The sequence below is a fragment of the Macadamia integrifolia genome, chromosome 3, assembly GCF_013358625.1.
Source record: "Macadamia integrifolia cultivar HAES 741 chromosome 3, SCU_Mint_v3, whole genome shotgun sequence".
Classification (NCBI taxonomy): Eukaryota; Viridiplantae; Streptophyta; class Magnoliopsida; order Proteales; family Proteaceae; genus Macadamia; species Macadamia integrifolia.
This window is the reverse complement of record NC_056559.1, coordinates 7,382,856-7,402,830: the sequence shown is the minus strand read 5'-3', so window position 1 is coordinate 7,402,830 and position 19,975 is coordinate 7,382,856. Positions and strand designations below refer to the sequence as shown.

The 19,975-nt window shown below is 38.0% G+C and overlaps 1 protein-coding gene and 1 non-coding gene across 3 annotated transcripts in view; both read left to right on the top strand.

The window, feature by feature from the left end:
* Positions 1–19,728, top strand: part of LOC122073951 (casein kinase II subunit alpha-2-like) — a 36,570-nt gene extending 16,842 nt beyond the window's left edge. The window contains exons 1-9 of one of the 2 annotated variants that reach the window (XM_042638686.1): positions 7,525–7,590; positions 7,794–7,988; positions 11,334–11,491; positions 16,836–16,926; positions 17,573–17,638; positions 18,039–18,121; positions 18,208–18,271; positions 18,373–18,441; positions 19,154–19,728. In XM_042638686.1, the coding sequence (XP_042494620.1) occupies positions 11,364–11,491; positions 16,836–16,926; positions 17,573–17,638; positions 18,039–18,121; positions 18,208–18,271; positions 18,373–18,441; positions 19,154–19,219 (567 nt within the window). In that variant the 5' untranslated portion in view covers positions 7,525–7,590; positions 7,794–7,988; positions 11,334–11,363 and the 3' untranslated portion in view covers positions 19,220–19,728. Of the gene's footprint in view, positions 1–7,524; positions 7,591–7,793; positions 7,989–11,333; positions 11,492–16,835; positions 16,927–17,572; positions 17,639–18,038; positions 18,122–18,207; positions 18,272–18,372; positions 18,442–19,153 lie in introns of those variants that run through there. The other variant, XM_042638685.1, reaches the window with a different exon arrangement.
* On the top strand, positions 2,395–2,501 carry LOC122075033. The gene has a single exon (XR_006139169.1). It is a non-coding gene; the product is annotated as a small nucleolar RNA R71 (small nucleolar RNA).
* Positions 19,729–19,975: the final 247 nt, after the last annotated feature.

Genomic DNA, 19,975 nt, shown 5'->3' with positions numbered 1-19,975 from the left:
ATTTTTCTGGTGAATCATTTGAACCTTTTCCTCAAGAGATCAATCTTTCCACTATTCGCAAGATGCACCTCCTTCCCAAGACGACCACTGGCTCCAAAAAGACTGATGCTGGACCCAGCCAATCACAGCAACAAGGAAGTAATGATACGTCAGCCTATGCGACCGTTGGCGATCTTCAGAAGGTTGGGAACATCATCCTTGTCCAATTGGTAAAGATGGAAAGAAAGCAGAATGAGATTCTCAAGCTCCTACGCGAAGACGAGGAAGATGAAGATGACGGAGAAGAAGAAGAAGAAGAAGAGGAGGACGCAGAGGATGAGGATGTAGAGGATAAGGAGTCCTTACTCCTTTTATATGATGTTACTTAATCGTTAAACTCTTATTCTGTTTTATCTTGTGGAACTTAGTCTTTCCTGTTACTTTTTGAAATACTCTAAGATACAATATTTTTTTTTGCACATGCTCAGGGGGAGCACTTTAATATCTTATGTAGCCTTGATTCCCTTTTTGCTGTTGACAAAAGGGGGAGAAACATCTATCTTTGCAGTATCTGTCTTCTTTGTTTATTCTAGAAATGACAAGTATCTATCTTTATTTTTTTCTAGAACTGAATTAAAATATCCTATTGAACTTTACACTGTGTTACTATCATTTCTTGTATTTGGTTATATTGCCCGTGTTTGTTTGTCATCACAAAAAAGGTGGAGATTGTTAGGAAACATGTCCACACTCCTTACTATATTTTGGTGTTAACAAACAAACATACGTCTTTAACTTGGTTTGATAAAATGTGATTAGCTTGAAGAAAGGGTAATTAGTTTGAAGAAACACTTAGAAGAGTCGAATCAAGACATCAAGGTTTGAATTCATATAGACATGGCCTTAAAGCTTAAAGACATTCAAGATCCAAGGTGATAAAGACATTCAAGAACGAAGATGAAGGCATCAAGACCCAAGATGAAGACCATAGGATAGAGAATATATTTTGTAATCTGTACACACATTGCATATGCACGCACCTCATGCATCATAGTAGAATGACCTTAGGTGGTAGAGTACTTTAGCAAATCTCTGTGAAAACAGTTTGACCTGACTCAAGGGCATTTTGGATAACCTTAGAGTTAATATCAGGAAATTGACCTTCTGTAAATGTTGTAAGAAATCGAGTCACGATTCCAACACAACTAGTTTCGGATTAATCCGAGGTCGGACCAAAAAGTTATGGTCAAAACATCGTCGACAGGTCAGTATGACAAAATTCTGACATAACAGAATCTGTCAAGCTGGCGGTCGACCGGATAGAAGTACCAGTCGATCGGAACTATCCGAGACCATAGCCGGTCGATCGGTAGAAAGTCCCGGTCGACCGTGCCTCCCTGGAAAAGTTCCAACGGCTAGTTTTTTTACCTCAACGGCTCTTTTCGGTCGACCGGATACCAATGGCGGTCGACCGGTGGTCCCAGAATACGACCGTTCCTGATTTCCTGTCTAAAATGCTTCACTAAGCTCACCTATAAATACCCAAGCTGTTCTTAATTAAATATGAATTAAAAAAGAGCATTAAGAGCATCATTGTAAGCATTCAAGAGTCATTAAGATTATTTTATCCTACTTGAGTTGGTCGATTACTCTAATCCAAACTAAAGGCTTAAGTCTCAATCAAGTCCTCTACTCTCTCCTGTGCAAGCCAATGCCATAAGAGAGGACTTTACAAAAGGTGCATCATTCATCTCTCATTCTTATCATTTACACCACACTTGAGGTATTCCTCTTATTCCACTACTTTATATTTATTTCTGTTTTTACAATTCTAGACTGTACTTAGATTTGTAAGGATTCTCTAATCCTAAAAAGAGGAAGGTGTCTCTCTACCTCCAAAAGAGATTGTAAATGTGCCTCTCTGCTTATAAAGGGGATTTATAAGGATACTCTTATCCATAAAAATATTGTAACGGTTTTCTTCCCTACCTACCGTACTGAAAAGGAGAACTAGTGGAATACCTTACAAGAGGACTCTTGTAAGGAGTGGACTAGACTTGGATTGAGTCGAACCACTATAAATCTTGTGTTGTGTGATTGTGCCTATTTCACTTATTCCACATCGTTTTTAATTTGCAATCACACTTGGGACATATATATATCAAAAAGAGTTAAAATTTCCACTAGTATAACTTATTCACCCCCCTCTAGGTTATTTCATTTCCTCCTATGGTTCTTTCACTCTCTTGGGTTGATTCCCACTCACAGGTTTTGTCAGCTAAGTTAAGTAAGAATTCCTATACATTTCCTTCATCTGTAAAGGATGTAAATCTCTCAGGGCACATAGACTCTATCATTTGTTTAGTTGGGTAATCAATACCCTCATAAATTATTTGACATAAATGCCATAAGTCTAGGCCATGGTGAGGGCATTCTTGGAGTAGATCCTTGAATCTCTCCATAAGTTTGGAAAAGGACTCGCTAGGCTTTTGCCTAAACTGAAGGATATCACTTCTAAGCTTATTTGTCTTGTGAGTTGGGAAAAACTTCTTAAGGAAGACAACTGTGAACTGTTCTCATGAGGTTATGGAATTTGTGGGTAACCCATACAACCACTTCTTAGCTTGGTCTTTTAATGCAAAAGTGATAAACCTAAGCTTAACAGCATCATCATAAAGCTGTTAGATCTTAATTAGAACACATACCTCTTCAAATTCCCTTAGAAATAGGTATGCATCCTCAGAGGTCAACCCATGGAAGTGGGGCAACATAGTGATGTATTGAGATTTGAGTTCAAAATTATTGCCCTGGGCTTGTGGTAAAACTATGCAGTAAGGTTGGGCTGTTCTAGTAGGGTAGAACCTATCTTTCAGAGATTTATATGAAGGGTTTTGATGTTGGTCTCCCATATTGAAAGGTTTTAAAGAGAGCAAACGTATATGGTCATTACTTGTTGAATCTCTTATTTCTTACTGATTCATAGTATTACGTACCGACCTAACACTCATGCAATAGAAAACTACCCACGACTAGAGTAAGACAAGCACAAAAGAATGGATAGCAATTTTTTTTTTTTTTGCTTTTTGGGAGCTTACCGGCAGGGATCCGAGGTTGCTCTGGTCAATTCCTGAGGTACTGCTACAGGGCGAAACCTGTCTTTATCATACTGTGAGGCATGGCGACCTCCACCGATACAACTATTATTGCAAGTTGTTCTTCTCAGGAATTCAATAAAAGAAAAGGAAAAATAAAACAACGCAAACAAAACACTCCAATTTACCAAAAGAAAGCGAAAAATAACATGGAACTGTCTCCTCGGCAACAACGCAAAAAACTTGTTTGAGATTTTAAAATGTGACTGCAAGCGTACAGATCAGTGTAGCTACGGGTCGAACACAGGGAGAGCAGCCACTTTATTTTTTTGCTTCTTTTAATAATGCGAAAGTGAACCGATTAATGATTGTGATCTAATTCTAATTACCGTCCTAAACATATGTATCTAAAATAACATCCTAACCATTCGCCATCTAAGAATTTAAACACACAAGCCACGCAATTGAAATTAAATAAATAAATAGCTGAAAATAAACACTCCACGCAATTAAAAAGCAATGAAGGAAAAAAAAATGTTGAAATAAAAATAAAGTAAAAGAAAGGGGATAAAGCTAGAGAGAGACTCACAAGTAGGTTTCTCTATTTAGCCCGAGCTTCCCTACTTGACCAGAGAGTCACTTTTACAAGGGTTACTCTACTTGGCTTTAGAGAAAGGGAGACAATTAAAATAAAAACAATAAAATGATGGTTCTATAGCTAGGAGGGGCAAAGCCAACACGTACACTAACCATGAACCTTGGGGGAAAGGGATAACAATAATGTAACGACTGAAATTAAAATCCTAAATTAAGAAAGAAACGGTAGTCGGAAGAGGGAATGAGAGGGGGGAGAGAAGACTACTGAAAGAGCCTACTTACTTGAACTTCAACCCTTGAACTGAAAACTTGATTAATTTGAGATACTACCAATACTAAAAACTAGATCTGGAATAAACCAAATCTGAAATTTCTAGTACTAGAGAAAACAAATCTGAAGAACAAAAAATTGAACTTGAAAGACATGCTTCATAGCTTATTTTTGTCACCTAGAACTAAGCCTAGAATTAGAACTTGAAAATTACAACTTCAATTGTTTAAACAATAAAAATAAAAGGCTGAATAAAAAACAAAAGTGTTTGCATTAATTGAATAAAAAGAACTTACAAAAGTGTTTAAAGCATAAACCTAAAACTAAAGCTAGAGAAAGAGATAGAGCAACTAAGAAAAAACCCTAGAAGAATAATGAAGTCCTCCCCTTGTGTTAATTCTATTATATAGAGAATGGGGGAGGGAAACTAACGATTTTAGCTTCTAAAAAACATATATTTTTTTTTTATCTTGTTGATGAGGTGGAGGAGAGAGAAGAGAGAAAACGTGTGGAGAGAGATCTCCCACGATTTTTCTTGCCTTTTTTTTTTCCTATTTTTCTATTTTTCCTATTTTTTTTATCTTGTTGATGAGGTGGAGGAGAGAGAAGAGAGAGAACGTGTGGAGAGAGATCTCCCTAGAAATCCCCTTTGGCCGATTTTTCTTGCTTGGATTTGGGCAATATTCTATTTTAATGGAAAATTCCATCCATGCCCTTGTTTTTTTTTTTTTTTTTTTTTTTTTTTTTTTTTTTTTTTTTTTTTTTTTCTTTATTTTTTCTCTTCTTCAATAAGAGGTTCGAACTTGAGACCTTCTAATAAGCAAAGGATTTTGCACACCACAACTCACCAGCTACGCTAGGTAGTTGTTACAAAAAACGAATCTTCAATCACTTAAGGATGTGGTCCATCGATCATTGTTGACATTTGGAATATTCCTTATACCCTTGGGACAACTGCAGATGGACTGGTTCTGCATCTCGGTTCAGTTCTGATCCATTATTCTTTTTCTGGCCCGAAAAGAATAATCACTTGTACGGTTGACCAAACGAATGTGTACTTGCAATTGAATACGTCCATCTTGCTCAGAATGTCGTCCTCTTCGCAACAATGAAAAGAAATAGGACCTCTTTATGTGTAAAATTGGAGATATAGTGCCCGATAGTCCTTAAGGCCTTGAAATTATAAAACCTGCAAAAAGAAAGTAAAACCCAAGGTAGCTCCATTTTAAATATGTAAAATGCATGTTTTACTACACTAGATTTCACACATAAATGTGCTCATCACCTACCTATCAAAAAAGGAAAAAAAAAAAGAAGAAAGATTCCAACCGTCCGATTACAAGCAACATGTACACCTCAAATTTGTGCAGTTGAGGAGTACTTGGCTAGATTCTACAATGTAGCCATTCGATTTGAATTTGAGTGGGACAAGGAAGTCTTGGTGCCACAGTTCCACAACGGCTTGCGTCCACAGATTAGTGCTACAGTGGCCGCTAGTAGGTTTTTTACCATGGAGGAAGCAGTTTAGGTGGCCTATCAGGTTGAGGAAAGTTTGAAGAGGCCTCACACTCAAGAGGACTTTTCCCAACACATATTCTAGAGGAGATAACTCAGAGACACATATGGTGTTGTAACTTGGTATTGTCATAGAAAAATACATTAAAAGTTTTGCAGGAAGGGGTCCATGTAGCTGCTGCACCAGCCCACTGAGTACATGTAAATACTACTATGTTTGTCGATACCTCTTTGATGCAACTCAAAATTATATAGTGGCCCACAACATTTATTTAAGTGGACTGATTGGGAATTAATAGAAATTGCAATGTAGCAGCTCTTTTTCCTAGGTTTTTAATCCTTGCCTACCCCTTTTCATTGGTTCTTTGGTACCTCTTTGATGCAACTCAAAAATGTATAGAAAAGTGTTATTGCCAAAACAATAAACCAAGTACAAGATGACAAGGGTCATTGAGGACCACTTAACTTTGGGTCACTTGGGGACTCACTTAACCCAAATGTGGGATTCACTCAACCACAAGAGACCCTTAAACTCAAAAGTGGGATTCAATCAACCCAAGAATGGAACTCACTCACCACAAGAGGTTACGTTGGGCTCAAATTCTTTTCTCTTTGTTTTTCTATATTTCACAATGCAAATATACATTTCCGAAGGGAGAATTAGCTGTTGGAAATTAATGACTGGTGACATTATGTCGCCATCACTCTTGTTTGGTGCTTTCTAGGCCACTCTCTGTGCTATTGCTTGTTTACGTCTTGCCTGAATATGCCTTTCCTTGCAGTGAATGTTTCCATCCCTTAGACATTGCCCTTACTTGTAATGGATCATATATGTAATGTTTCCATACCTTAGATATGGGAGAACCATATTCTTCTTCCTTTTCCTCTCTCTCTCTCTCTCTCTCTTGTGGGGGTGTTTTGGATCTGTGAAGTTAGATGGTATCACCAGAGCTTTATTGATAGGTAATGGCCCACGAACTGTTTGAGAATGGTGGATCCCTTACCCAAGACACTAGGTAGAAGCAAGAAGACCCATTCTCTCTCCCAAGAATTTGGCAAACTATTGGAGGGAGAAGGGGATTGGTAAATCCTTACCCACCAATTTGGATTGGTAATCTGGATAATGGAGCTTGATTGCGACTAAGCAAAGTTGCTTTCCTAGGCTTCTCTAGCAAGTGATCATTTGAAGTGAAATTACTGTTCCAAGGCCTCTATAGCAGCTGTTCTCTTATAGTCCAGAGTAATGTTCTCTCATGATAATTTCCTTTCATGCCATCAATACTTTTCTATTAGGCCTTGGCAGTCTGAAATGCACAACTTATAGCAATTTAATGAGCATCAGGGAAAATTGCTTCTTGTTTTTATCTTCGACGTTGCCTCTATCCATGTTAACTGGTGGCAGTATTTACCCTTGATGCTCCGTCGACATCTAGTAAATGTTTCATTTACCTGTCAGAGAGGAACCCAAAAGAAAAAAAAAGGAGTTCAATGAAGCTACTTTGCTGGAAGTCTATATCTCTTTTCAAGTTGTTTTCTTCCAAATCAATCTTTGAGCCATAATACCACTTTTTTGGATTAGCTTTTGGATCTGGAGAAAAGATTTCGAACTCCTTTGTCTTGTCACTGCCAGTTTGGTTCTTCCAAGGGACTGGCCTTAGAAGAATACCTGCATTTATTATGTCTTGAAGCATTGGTGAGCATCAATGTCCAAATTTTTGTGCAAAGAAGTCTTTTACAAGAGATATGGCCTGTTATCTATGTCCTCTTCTTGTCCGCAGCAGCAGCAGCAGCAGTGTCTCCCCATCTGGACAAAAGAATTTTGATAGGAAATCAGCTGTAAAGCCTCCTCTTCAAATCTCGACATGAAAAGACTAATTTTTGTTGCTTAGATTGAATTCAAAAGTTTGTTTATGCTCTGAAACACGGCAGTACTCTCCTTGATGGTTTTCATATTGAAACCTTCTTTTTTGTGCTGGTGCCTAAATCAGATTTCTCCATTTCAGTTTTAATTCTGAAGCGGAAAATTTTGTTGAGCAGTGCTCTTGGTAGGAGAGTTGAACAAGGAAATTAAGTAGATTGGCGATCCACTCCCTATCCAAGATCAGATCATTTTGGAACGATTACTATCTAGATCAGGTGATTTGGACGGTCTGATACTGCCTTTTGAAATGTGTGGTTCTTTTTGTATTGTATGACTAACTTCGACTCATTCATATATATGCTTACGATGTTTATGCATCAGCTTATCTCATTGGTGCATGGTATCCTTGACTCTTCTTCCTTTTTTTTTATTTAAATATTTGGGAATGCAAGCTTACTTTCTCTCTTCGGTATTGCAGATCAAAAGGGAGATTAAAATACTGCAGAACCTTTGTGGAGGGCCTAATATTGTGAAATTGCTGGATATTGTCAGGGATCAGCAATCAAAAACTCCTAGCTTCGTATTTGAATATGTGAACAATACGGATTTTAAAGTGCTTTATCCAACATTAACAGACTACGATACTCGATATTACATCTACGAACTTTTGAAGGCAAGCTTATACTTCTCTCTACTTATTGAGTTATTTTTGAGGAAAAGAGAATGGAAACATGCACCTTACATTTGTATTCTTTGGTATGTGTTGAATTGGGAAAATATGACTTGTGGCTAAACTTGACACAAACCTCTCTTTTTATAATGAAATAAAAAACCCTAAAGGCCTTAAGGCTACGTTTGGATAGCACCCCTGAAGCCCAATAAACAATAATCTATTATCATAACACTCCCCTCAAGTTAGTGCATGGATATCACGCATGCCCAACTTGTACAAAATAGAATAAAAAACTTTGCTATTAAGTCCCTTTGTGATAATATTGGCTAACTGATCTTCACTCCTCACGAAAGGGAGACGTAGAAGCCCTTGCTCTAGCTTCTCCTTGATGAAACACATATTAATCTCGACATTATTAGTACAATCATGTTGAACTGGATTATGGGCAATACCGATGGTTGACTTGTTGTCACAATATAACATCATAGGCTACCCAAGTCTTGGAGAAGACCACTGAGCCATAACAACTCACAACCAATGTGACATTGCACAAAACTCAGCTTTAGCACTAGACCAGATAACTACCGCTTGCTTTTTGCTATGCCATGTAACCAGATTGCCACCAACAAATGCACAATAGCCTGAAGTAGATCGACAGTCATCCGGAGAAGCTGCTCAATCGACATCGGTATAAGCATCAACTCTCATGTGCTATGAAGGGGAGAATAAGATACCATTCCCTGGAGTAGTCTTCAAATATTGACGAATATGAAACACAACTTCCATATGAGAGGAATAGGGATCATGCATGTACTGACTCACAAGGCTAACTGCATGAGCTATGTTTGGTCGAGTGTGAGACAAATAGATGAGACTCCCAACTAACCTCTGATGTCGACCCTTATCAATTGGTTCACCTTCCTTGTTCTTGCGCTTAAAGATCTTAGTAGTAACATCTCCAGTAAGGACAATGTCGTCTACATAGACAATAAAAATGTTAACTAGATCACCCACCCTCTTAATAAATAAAGTGTGATCAACATTACTCTGAGCAAAGCCAACTGCTATAATAGCTTTGTGGAACAAACCAAGCCCTTGGAGATTGCTTCAAACCATATTATGCCCTTTTCAGCTTGCACACCTTCCCTTGAGTTTCTGGGCGGGAACAACTTGGGGGAACATACTTATATATCTCCTTAGTCAGCTCATCGTGAAGGAATAAGGATCATGAATGTACTGACTCACAAGGCTAATTGCATGAGCTATGTATGGCCAAGTGTGAGACAAATAGATGAGCCTCCCTAACCTCTGATATCGACCCTTATCAATTGGTTCACCTTCCTTGTTCTTAAGCTTAGAGATCTTAGTACCATAGTTGTCAAGGCGTCGCCAAGGAGTCGCCAAGGCGTCCAGGCGGTTTGCCTGGGGCCTAGGAGACAGCCGCCTTGTTGCACTGCATGTCACCTTGTGTTTCGGCACTTATTTATGCCAAATATCATTCAAGTAAATGTTTTTAATATTTGTTATTTCATTTACTTAAGATATTATTCATAAATAAGCAAATACCCCCTATTTGAATCCAATAAAAATAGTTTAAAAATCAAATTCCAAAAGGATAAAAAGTCAACCCCCCAGTCCAAGAACAAAAACTGGATTTTGGTTATAGGGACGATTTTCAACTTTTAAATACTAGGGTTTTTCTCAATTATGAAAATTTTATAAATTCTATCATGTTAAAACATTGCTAAAAACCAAAAGTCCGGTAAAAAAAAATTTTGTTTTGATATTCATAAAATTATTTTCATTCAGGCGATTTTAACAGTATTCATGCACTTAAAAATAAGTTTGACTGAAGCATAACTTTGTCATTGCAACTCAGATTTAAGTAATCTTAGACTTGTTAGAAAGCTGGTTTTATATTATAACTAATACAAAAAGTCTCATGTAAAAAATATAATCATTTGACCAGTCAAACTTATTATAGAATAAGAGCATTTCTCCAAATGTTGATTTTTTATAACTTAATATGACTTAATGTTAATTTTTTATGATTTGATGTGGCTAAATGTTGATTTTTAATGACTTGATGTGGCTTAATCTTAATTTTTTATGATTCAAGGTATATATAACTTACTAAATAATGTTAAAAAATAGGAAAAATAAAAAATAACACTTGTTCGCCTAGTTCGCCTTAAGGCGGGCGCCTTCTCGCCTAAGCGCTTAGACAACCCTCCACCGCCTTGGTTTGCCTTGGCGCCGTGACAACTATGCTTAGTACTAGTAGTAACATCTCCAGTAAGGACAATGCCATCCACATAGACAATAAGAATGTTAACTAGATCACCCACCCTCTTAATAAATAGTGTGTGATCCACATTACTCTGAGCAAAGCCAACTGCTATCATAGCTTTGTGGAACAAACCAAGCCCTTGGAGATTGCTTCAAACCATATTATGCCCTTTTCAGCTTGCACACCTTCCCTTGAGTTTCTGGGCTGGAACAACTTGGGGGGACATACTTATATACCTCCTCAGTCAGCTCAGCATGAAGGAAGACATTCTTGACATCCAACTACTGTAGCTCCCAACCGTGGTTTACTACACAAAAGATAATCACTCTTACTGTATTCATTTTAGCATAAGAAGCAAAGGTCTCCTAGTAATCAATCCCATACGTCTGAGAACCAAATTTGATGGGGTTGAACAATATTATACCTTGATATTGACAAATACAATACATAGCTTGCATATATTAGAAATACTATAGATACCTTTGAAAACACAAGGTATTAGGCTAAGTTGTTGCTAGCAAATTTGCTAATAATTTCGCAGAAATTTGGACTGAATCTAAATCAGTTTGGAAAATTAGAAAATTTATATATATATTTTTTCCTAGTATGCGAATAATGTATGAATAGTTTGTCTTGAAAAATCCAGCCCTTCCAAATAATTAATGAATAATTAGGGAGCTGAATAATTCGGCCCAAAATTTTTGGAATTTTTTACAAACCTCCAATGATAAATATTGATAAATTGAAGCGAATTTTCGGTTCTGAAGCATAAATGTTTGAATGTTTAATATCAGAATTATGTACTTTCCTCTCATATTCTCTTTCATCACCATGTGATCTTTTCATAATAAAATCGTCGCACTTTGAGATGTTATTTATTACTTGTGGTTGACTTATGTTTCAGATTTGTTCCTTTTCATTTGTCTCACTATTATCTTGTCTTAACAATTTTGGTTGTATCACTTTTTCCCATCAGCTCTCTGTCTGAATTTTTTTTCTTTCGGAATTTCAGGTCGTTGGTTCCATCTTTAAATTTTCTGGGTGTTTATGTGTAGGCACTGGAGTATTGCCACTCACAAGGTATTATGCACCGAGATGTGAAGCCCCACAATGTAATGATTGATCATGAGCAGCGTAAGCTTCGTCTTATAGATTGGGGGCTTGCAGAGTTCTATCATCCAGGAAAAGAGTACAATGTTCGGGTCGCTTCAAGGTTGGTTTGTGACTTTGCATTTAATGGTTTTGGAAGTATTCCATAATTTCTATTTTTCTTGGTTAAATTTTATCATGTTGACCCCTGCCTCCCTCCCCCCAAAAGCTAATGTATTTGATTCCTTTTATAGTTCCAAGTTTTTTCTTAATTAATTTATGTCATAAATTTTTTTCTTGCCTTCGATGGATAATGGAACTTTGCCATATATAGGTGTTTGGTATGATTATATTGAGCTCATTATCTCTTTAGGCGGTTGAGCAAATTGACCATATTGAACCAAAATTTTTATTTGAGTGGAGGGTTGGATTATTCACTTCAGGGGTGGAAAATAATTGATTATGCTGAACTAAGAATTTTTGTAGGTGATAGGTTAGACTACATTGTTTTGAGCAGTTTCAAGGTTGGAGATAAACTTGAATTAAGTGGTATATGTACATGGTGCTTGTCATTGTTTACGTAAGTGGCTTAAACTTCATAGTTGAAATGTGTGTGGAGCATAGTTTTTAAGGCGGTAAGGCGACGGAGGCGTTTGAGAGTCTTTCGGAGCGCCTTAGCGATAAGGCGGACATAAAGCGTCGCCTTATAGACTAAAGCGTTCTTGTGTAATTTTTTTATAAAACCAATCTATTTGGCTCAAATTCTAGTTGAATCCTATTACTCATATGTTAAAAAAATATTAAAGGTTCATATTCATGCCAATTTAAGATATTCATCAAGAAAACAAATCAATAAAGTGAATAAACTAAGTTCATCTTCATCAATCATCAATCATCAATATTCAATCATCAATCATCAATCGTCAATCGTCAATCGTCAATCGTCAATCGTCAATCGTCAATCGTCAATCATCATAACATATTAACATATAATATAAATACATAACTATGAAACAAAATTATAAATATAAAGAAAAGAAGACATAAAAAATACAAGTATTTATTATGCTTACCTCTATGATGCCAAAATGAGTGCCTAAGCCCTAAGGTCATCCACTATATTTCTAATCCTGTCAAAGAAGAATGAAACTCACTGCTACCGGAGCAAAATGGTTTCCTGGATCAGTGGTTTTTCCTTGTTCCTTGATTCCTTCTCAAAGCCCTTTCTTAAAACCCTTGACAAAATCCAAACCCTATTTGTGAATCGGGTTTTTGTTTTGTTTGTTTTGGTGAAGTAAAGCTAATCCCATACATCTCAAGTGTTAACAAAACCATACACCTACCAATAAAAAATCTATATTTGAAATCTTCATCAAGTAATTTTAAAATGTGTTTAAAAAAAAAAAAAACATATAAGGCGCCACTTCACATAAGGCGGAGCATTGCCTTACCATCTCTAGACCGCATCAGCGCCTAGGCGCTGCTAAGGCGTCGCCTTACCAGCGCCTTAAAAACTATGGTGTGGAGTGGGTTTATTAAATGAAACAAAGTGCTCGAGTGTCCTTGCCAAAAGTTGAGTTGCTACCTTTTGTCCTTTATGTATTATTGCTAGATTATCTGTCAAACTCTCCCAGTGTCTCTTTGGCAATATTTTTTGCTTGAATCTGGTTACTCTGCCTCATCAGTTTCACCAAGCCATACTCCACCAAGCTGATCAAATGGCTATCCCTTTTGTTCATCCTTCTTGGCGTACTCTTTTTTTTTTTTTTGGGTGGGGGGGAGAGAATCTTCCAAGCATGCCTAGCCCTTTATCATCTTTTCTTTAATCTGGTGATGGGAATTATTGGACTAATGCCATTACTGATATTTGTATGATTATATGATCTGAAAACTTCTTAAACCTTTCTTCTGTAATATTTGTAAGGGTGCTTCGAATTTTCATCCTTACGGTGAATTCTGGGACATGTAACCTTACATTGATTCTGCCTTGTGGCGGATCAGATGCGGTTGAAAATATGTGGATAGATAGATCCTAAGGTCCACTGTTCACATGTCAAATTTCATCCAAACCAGAGTATGCCATGCACATGGCAAAAGCGGACCATTAACAAATTCAGAATGACAAGAGGGGGTGCATGGGCCATCAAGGGGGGTGCATGGATATACATGGGAGAGTTTATGATTACATGGAAGGGTAAATGATTGAATTTGAGGCCGGAATTTGACACGTGGCAAAACCAGTCCATTCCCTAGTTATACAACGGACAGATTTGCCTCATCATTCTTCCATGTGGCAGAGTCAGCACCAGTTGAGTTTTCTTCTGCTGCATGACAATAATAATTTTCCTAGTTTAGTAAATTGCATTCAAGCAATTCAATCAATGGACCTTATGGGGGAAGTTCCTTTAAGTGATGCGGGTAGTCGTTCCATTCCCTTGGTATAGGATGCTCCTATTCTTTGTCCCGTCTTGCATCTTTATTATTCGCATTTCTCGTCTGCCTAGTTTGCAATTTGCCTTGAATTGATAAGACCCGCTTTGAAGAGGAAGTCTACCTATTCCTTCCTTCCTGCATGCTCCATCACAATGTTCAAAGCTTACTAGTCACCTACTCAGTTCGTTAAGCCTAATGAACGGGTCCAAGAAATTTATTCTGGGAGCTTGGAGATTTTATTTGATGAAAATCTCTAAATCAATGGAACAGCTTCAAGTGAGATTTTGGGAAAAGGGGTGCTGGATGCTTTAAGATTCCATTCTGTGGCATGGGAGAATTTTTTCCTTTTGAACACTTGCGGCCTTGGGATTGGACCCGTACAGTTCCTTAATAAAGCTGTTTCCCAGAAATGGATCTGGAGATTCAGGAGTGAGAACAATGGGATGTTGAGAAGGGTGATTCTTGCCAAGTTAATGAGCATTACTGGGTTGGCTTGAGCAGATTAGAGGGGTTTTCATAGTACTGGGTGTAAAGGTATTTTGGGTATACGTAAAGATTATTGTACTAATTTAAGGTGGTTTTATTTTCTACTTCTTTTTTTTTTTTTTGGTGGGGGGGGGGTGTGTGGTTGCTGATCAGGTTTTAGAAAGATGCATGCAATGTAGGGATGAAGCTTTTAGAGTGCCGTTGTTCATTTATGTGGTTTGTGAAGAGTTGCTGATTATGCAGGTGGAACTTTGGAATATCTAGTAGAATCATTGGACACCTGGATTTAGTCTTGGCAGTTCTCCCTGTTATTGATCTCCAGGTTATCTGGGCACTTCAAATTATGAACCATAGCATGCCCAACACTCTTTGTAAGCCAATGAGAAGGGAAGAAATGAAATGTATGCCACACCCAAATTGTACCCTTTGCCATGTCTAGATAACATAGACCGTTCTCTCTTAGCCAGAGTAGAAAAATAATACAGCTAAATGATAATAATCAAGTGTGAAAGTTTAATATGAAACAGGTTCTTTTTTGTAATTTCCAGACTTTGATTGGGTGTTCACAGCTTCCCTGCTGATTTTATTTTTCTCCTCAGGTGCCTAGGCTAGTGCCTTTATTTATTTATTTTTATTTTTTACAGCAGCTCTGGGAAAAATATCTCATAATGGGTCAGTTCTGTGGTTATGCTGAAGGGATTGGTAGACCGGTTACTCATCTTATGATACATTGTCTGTTAGGGCATGGTTTGAGTTTCTCACCCCGCTCGTGCCACAATATTTGGTACAGTTGCGTCACTCCGGGCACTCAGTGACCACTTCCGAGCAGCTTTTGATTGGTCGAACAAAGCCTGCTTTTCCTGGATTTCATCAGATGGGTGGGCGGTCACTTCAGTCTGAGTCTTCAAGATCGCCTTACTGGCGCCTTTCCTTTCCTCTTTCTCCTGTTCTCGATTCGATGGGGGATAATAGATCTGATGGGTGTCATTCAAGGCAATTTGATTGAACTGATTCTGATCCGAGCACCGATTAGTAGGTCTTCATCGCTCTTGTCATTGGTATCTGATAGCTCTGGAAGGAGAATCTGATCTCTTTCCCGCGGGAGAGTTAGAGCAGCAGAGAATTCCTCCTATCTTCAGTAGTGCCCTCTAGCTGGATCAGGAGTGGAATGTGAGCGGACTTTTAAGGTGGTGCATGAATCAGGGTTTGCTCCCTCCTTCTACCACTTCGGAGACCCAAGCCAAGACACAACCAGCTCAACCTGGTTTTTTGGTCAAAGGATTGATGGATTACATAGGAGAAATCTTTTGGTTTATTTTATTTTCTGTCGTGGGTAGATTGTGTAAGAGTTATTGGGTAGTTTTCTTATTTGAATTTCCGAGTGAGTAGGTGTTATATATATATATATATATATATATATACTGTTGAAGAATTGAGTGGAATGAAATATTGAGTTTGGTTGGAATGTTACTTGCGTGTGGTGTTTGCGGCCCCGCTACTCTCCTTTTCTCTGTTTTTTCCTTCCCTAAGGTATGAAACCTTCCCTCTCTCTTATTCTCGTGTGCTGCTAATTCCCCTTCTTTTCTCTCATTCTTTCAATCCGATCAAGTCTTGTTATCTCATTGAATCTCTTCTGGTCCTGCCCCATTCCCTTTTCCCTATTCTGTTACTCCCCATTTTTCTGTCGAGGGGTGAACTGTGGGTGAGGAATGAAGCGTTGGAACTCAGGGACTCCAAGGTTGGACCTGATAGTTGGGGGTTTGAGTCCATACACGGGCAACTTAAGGCCTAGACTCTTGGACCTGAACACTTTCCTTGCTACAAAAACAAAACCAACAGCCCGAGTTGCGATTGCAGAACCTTACCCCAAAACCTCAGAGCTAATTGAGGGCAATCAAAGCTGTTCTCTCCTTGGAAGTGACAACTGGTTTTTCGCCTCCCTGTTCATCTGGAGATTGAAGACGATTCCTCCCCCCTTCAATATTAATTCTAAGTTAACCCAGACAGGCTTCCCGAACCCCGGGATCACATCAATATTGCTGGTAGATGTGTGGGCAACTGAATACATTAATTAGATCTCTGGTAGAATCATTTGGAGTTTTTGATCCTGTAGGAGCATATGTTACAGGACACCGTCAATGATCTCCCAGCCAGATTAACTGGTACCATTATACTGCTGGTTGACAAAGTTTGTAGTCTGGTATGGTGGAAGTTAAATATGAAATAGTCTTCATCTGTGAAGTCTTCCTTCCGGGCTTTTTGTTTGGTTGCTTACAGTTTCCTATCCTGCCGATTTTATTTGGAGTCCTCAGGTGCCTAGTTAAGTGGCCTTTATTTTATTGCAAAAGCTTCACTAAATATGAGGACTATATATTTTATTTACCTTTAGAAGATGTTTCTAATTGTAAGTTTGATGTTGATATAATCTCATCGAATAGATTTGTCAATCGTGATGACCTGCTTGAATTACATGTTGAGTTATGGTTGGTATTCGTATTTTTATCCTTGTTTGGCTCAATTTCTAGATGCATTTTCATCTTTTCTTGCAGATACTTTAAAGGCCCAGAACTTCTAGTTGATTTGCAAGACTATGATTATTCTTTAGATCTGTGGAGCCTTGGTTGTATGTTTGCTGGAATGGTGAGTTACATTGTGGAAGTAGAACTTTTTCTTGTGCTTCAAGATGTTGTTCCCAACTTCGTCACATGCCCGAGTTGGATTGGACCCTCAATCTGTAGGCCACCAATACCCCTAAATTTGGCATGAGAAATGTTCTTTATCTTTGGGACTGTCTGAATCACATCTCTATAGGTGTATTTAGAATGACACCTCTGTATATTTAGAACATGTCACCTTATGTTGCTTGCCCCTTGTTTTATTCCCAAAAATTAAGTCGGGTAAGAAAAAAGGTTTTCAAAAAAAAGGTTCTCTAAAGAGTTGTTTTGCACGTGTTTCAAATACACGTGAAATGCTAAAATTTTACCCTTATTGAAAGAAGTGTGTTATATTAAGAGGCTAAAAACTACGGTTACAAAAATTGCTTGACACCTTATGGACCACTTATCGAATGGTTTCTCGGAAGTTCATGTATCCAATTGTAAGGATCTTGGCCTTTAATTTATGTGGTGGAAGATCTCTCTGGTGGCCCCACATATTAGTGGCTCTTGATCTGCTTGCTTGTTATAGCCCATGACAGGAAATGGGGGAGGAGATTCCAGATTTTCCTACTTTGCTGACATAATACTGTTTTGTCCTTTGGGCCTCAATAAATACTTTTGCTTGACAGATATTCCGTAAGGAGCCATTTTTCTATGGGCATGATAATTATGATCAACTGGTCAAAATAGCCAAGGTATGTGCTTTTACTTTAGAAGCTCATAGTGTCTATTTGATCCACCACCTAAACTGGTAAAAGCCACAGGAGCAAATGTGGAGAAATATTTGCCCTCCAACATGATATACTTATTTGTAATGAAATAGGTAATTTGCAGTTGGATGCATGCTTGACCTACTTTGTAGTGAAGTGTTTACACATACTCACAAAGAGACACAGATTGGATTTTTTTTTAGTTGCTGTCAAGTTTAACTGTGTAGTTTTCATTCCAGTCCTTGTATATAATTGTTCTTATGTGCCTTACCCTGCACTGGCCATGCTAGGTACACCTCAACGCTCCTTGCCCACTTAGTTACATGGGTACAAAGGGCAACTGGAAGTTCTTCATAGTAGTAATTATTATTTTTGGCTGCTACAGGTTCTTGGGACCGATGAATTAAATGCATATCTGAACAGATACCGATTGGAGTTGGACCCACACCTTGAGGCCCTCGTTGGGAGGTTGTTAATATATACCCTTTCATTTTATGGAATTAAAATAAAAATTATTTTCCCCCTCTGAAATGAAAGAATTTCCCTTGCTTCAGGCACAGCAGGAAACCATGGACGAAGTTTGTTAACTCTGATAATCAACATGTAGCAGTTCCAGAGGTACTATCGAATCCTCATGTGTAATTGAAACTTGAGATTCTTATCATAGTTGAGTGGTCTGTAATTTGTGCCTTATTTTTATTTATTTTTTATGTGTGTAGGCAATTGATTTTCTTGACAAGTTGCTGCGGTACGACCACCAAGAAAGGCCAACTGCAAAAGAAGCAATGGTACCAAGTACCAACCTTGTCATTTTTCGTTGAAGTGCTTTTATCTATTTATAGCTTGTACGAGGTGCACCTTGCTGATGATAAAGGAACATGGCCCAGAAAAAAATAAACCAGGGGGAAGAGGGTGGGTTGGGGAAAGAAAGATCTGTGTGTGTGCGCCTATACATAAAAAGCAACCATTTCCTTGAGTTCTACCAAATTAGATATGTATGATCCTTCGTGCTGTCCTGCCACAAATTAGGACCCTTAACAGATAAGGCAAAGCTGGATGCGTCCGGTTGTTTATTAGCTCTTACATTCATCGTCTCAACCTACATTGAGTTACATGAGGTATTTCTAGGCAGCTCTTTGTGGAGAGGTTTTCTTGCTGGGTCTTGGTTTTCCCTTGTGGCAGGTCAGTCTAATTTTGTGGATACATTGGACCCCAGATCCTCTGTTCACTTGTCGTCCAAATCCTCTATTCACTTGTCGAGGCTGTGCATGTTAATATATGGATAGCTGACAAATACAGAGATGCATGGACATGCAGGGTATTGACGGGTAGACTATCCAGACCATTCCTTGGGAATGGTCGGAATTGCAGCATCAACTCTCCATAGAGCAGAAATAGGTGGCCTGCATGGATAGCCTCTCCAATCAGTCTGGTGTAGAAATTTTTTTACCATGACTCATGAATTATAGTCTTATTCGGTTCAATTTTTATATTATGCAGGCTCATCCTTATTTTCTTCCAGTGAAGAGTGCAGAAAGCAGCAGGACTCGTACCCAATTAGTTTGAATTCTACATCCTGATCCAAAATCAGATTGGGTTCCACCACTGATCAATAATGGGGTCTCACTAGTTTTTCTATGTATGATGAGATATAATTATGGGATTTGTCTGAATGACACCTCTTTAGGTGTATCTAGAAATGTTAACCCTCTTTTAATGGCCATTGTCTTATATCCGTAAGTCCTTTAAATCATAGGGTGAAAATGGATTTTCAAATTATTTGAAAGTGACGTACTGTTATATCATTTTCAACAACTGTCATCAAGTCCCGCACAATTTTCAAGTGCGTATGTGATGGATCTTTCCCTAATCGAGAGAAAAAGTGTTGTATTAAGAGGGCAAGAAAATAAGATTACAAATTATTTGACACCTTAAGAGGTGTCAATAAGAAAATCCCTATAATTATTGTTATTATTTTAGTTTTGGTCAGGATTGTCTTTATGAACTTGAACTTTTCCAGGAATATCTGTGCTGTTCACTGATCAGTAAAGATCTAAACCTTATATTTGGATTCATTCTTCTTAAATGTGTTTTCACCTTTCCACTATTGTTCTTCTCTACTTTTCTTAGTACTTGAGACACTCTGGTTGATTTTTCTTTTTAGGATGAAATGGATGAGAAATGGAAAATTTTTCTACATCTTTTGTTTGGTTACACCGAGAAAAACAGGAGAAAGTGTATAACAAATTATTGTTTGGTTGTCCAAGAATTGTAGTTAGCCAGTTCTTCCCTATTTTGTAAGAGGGAAATTTAAGTCGGGAA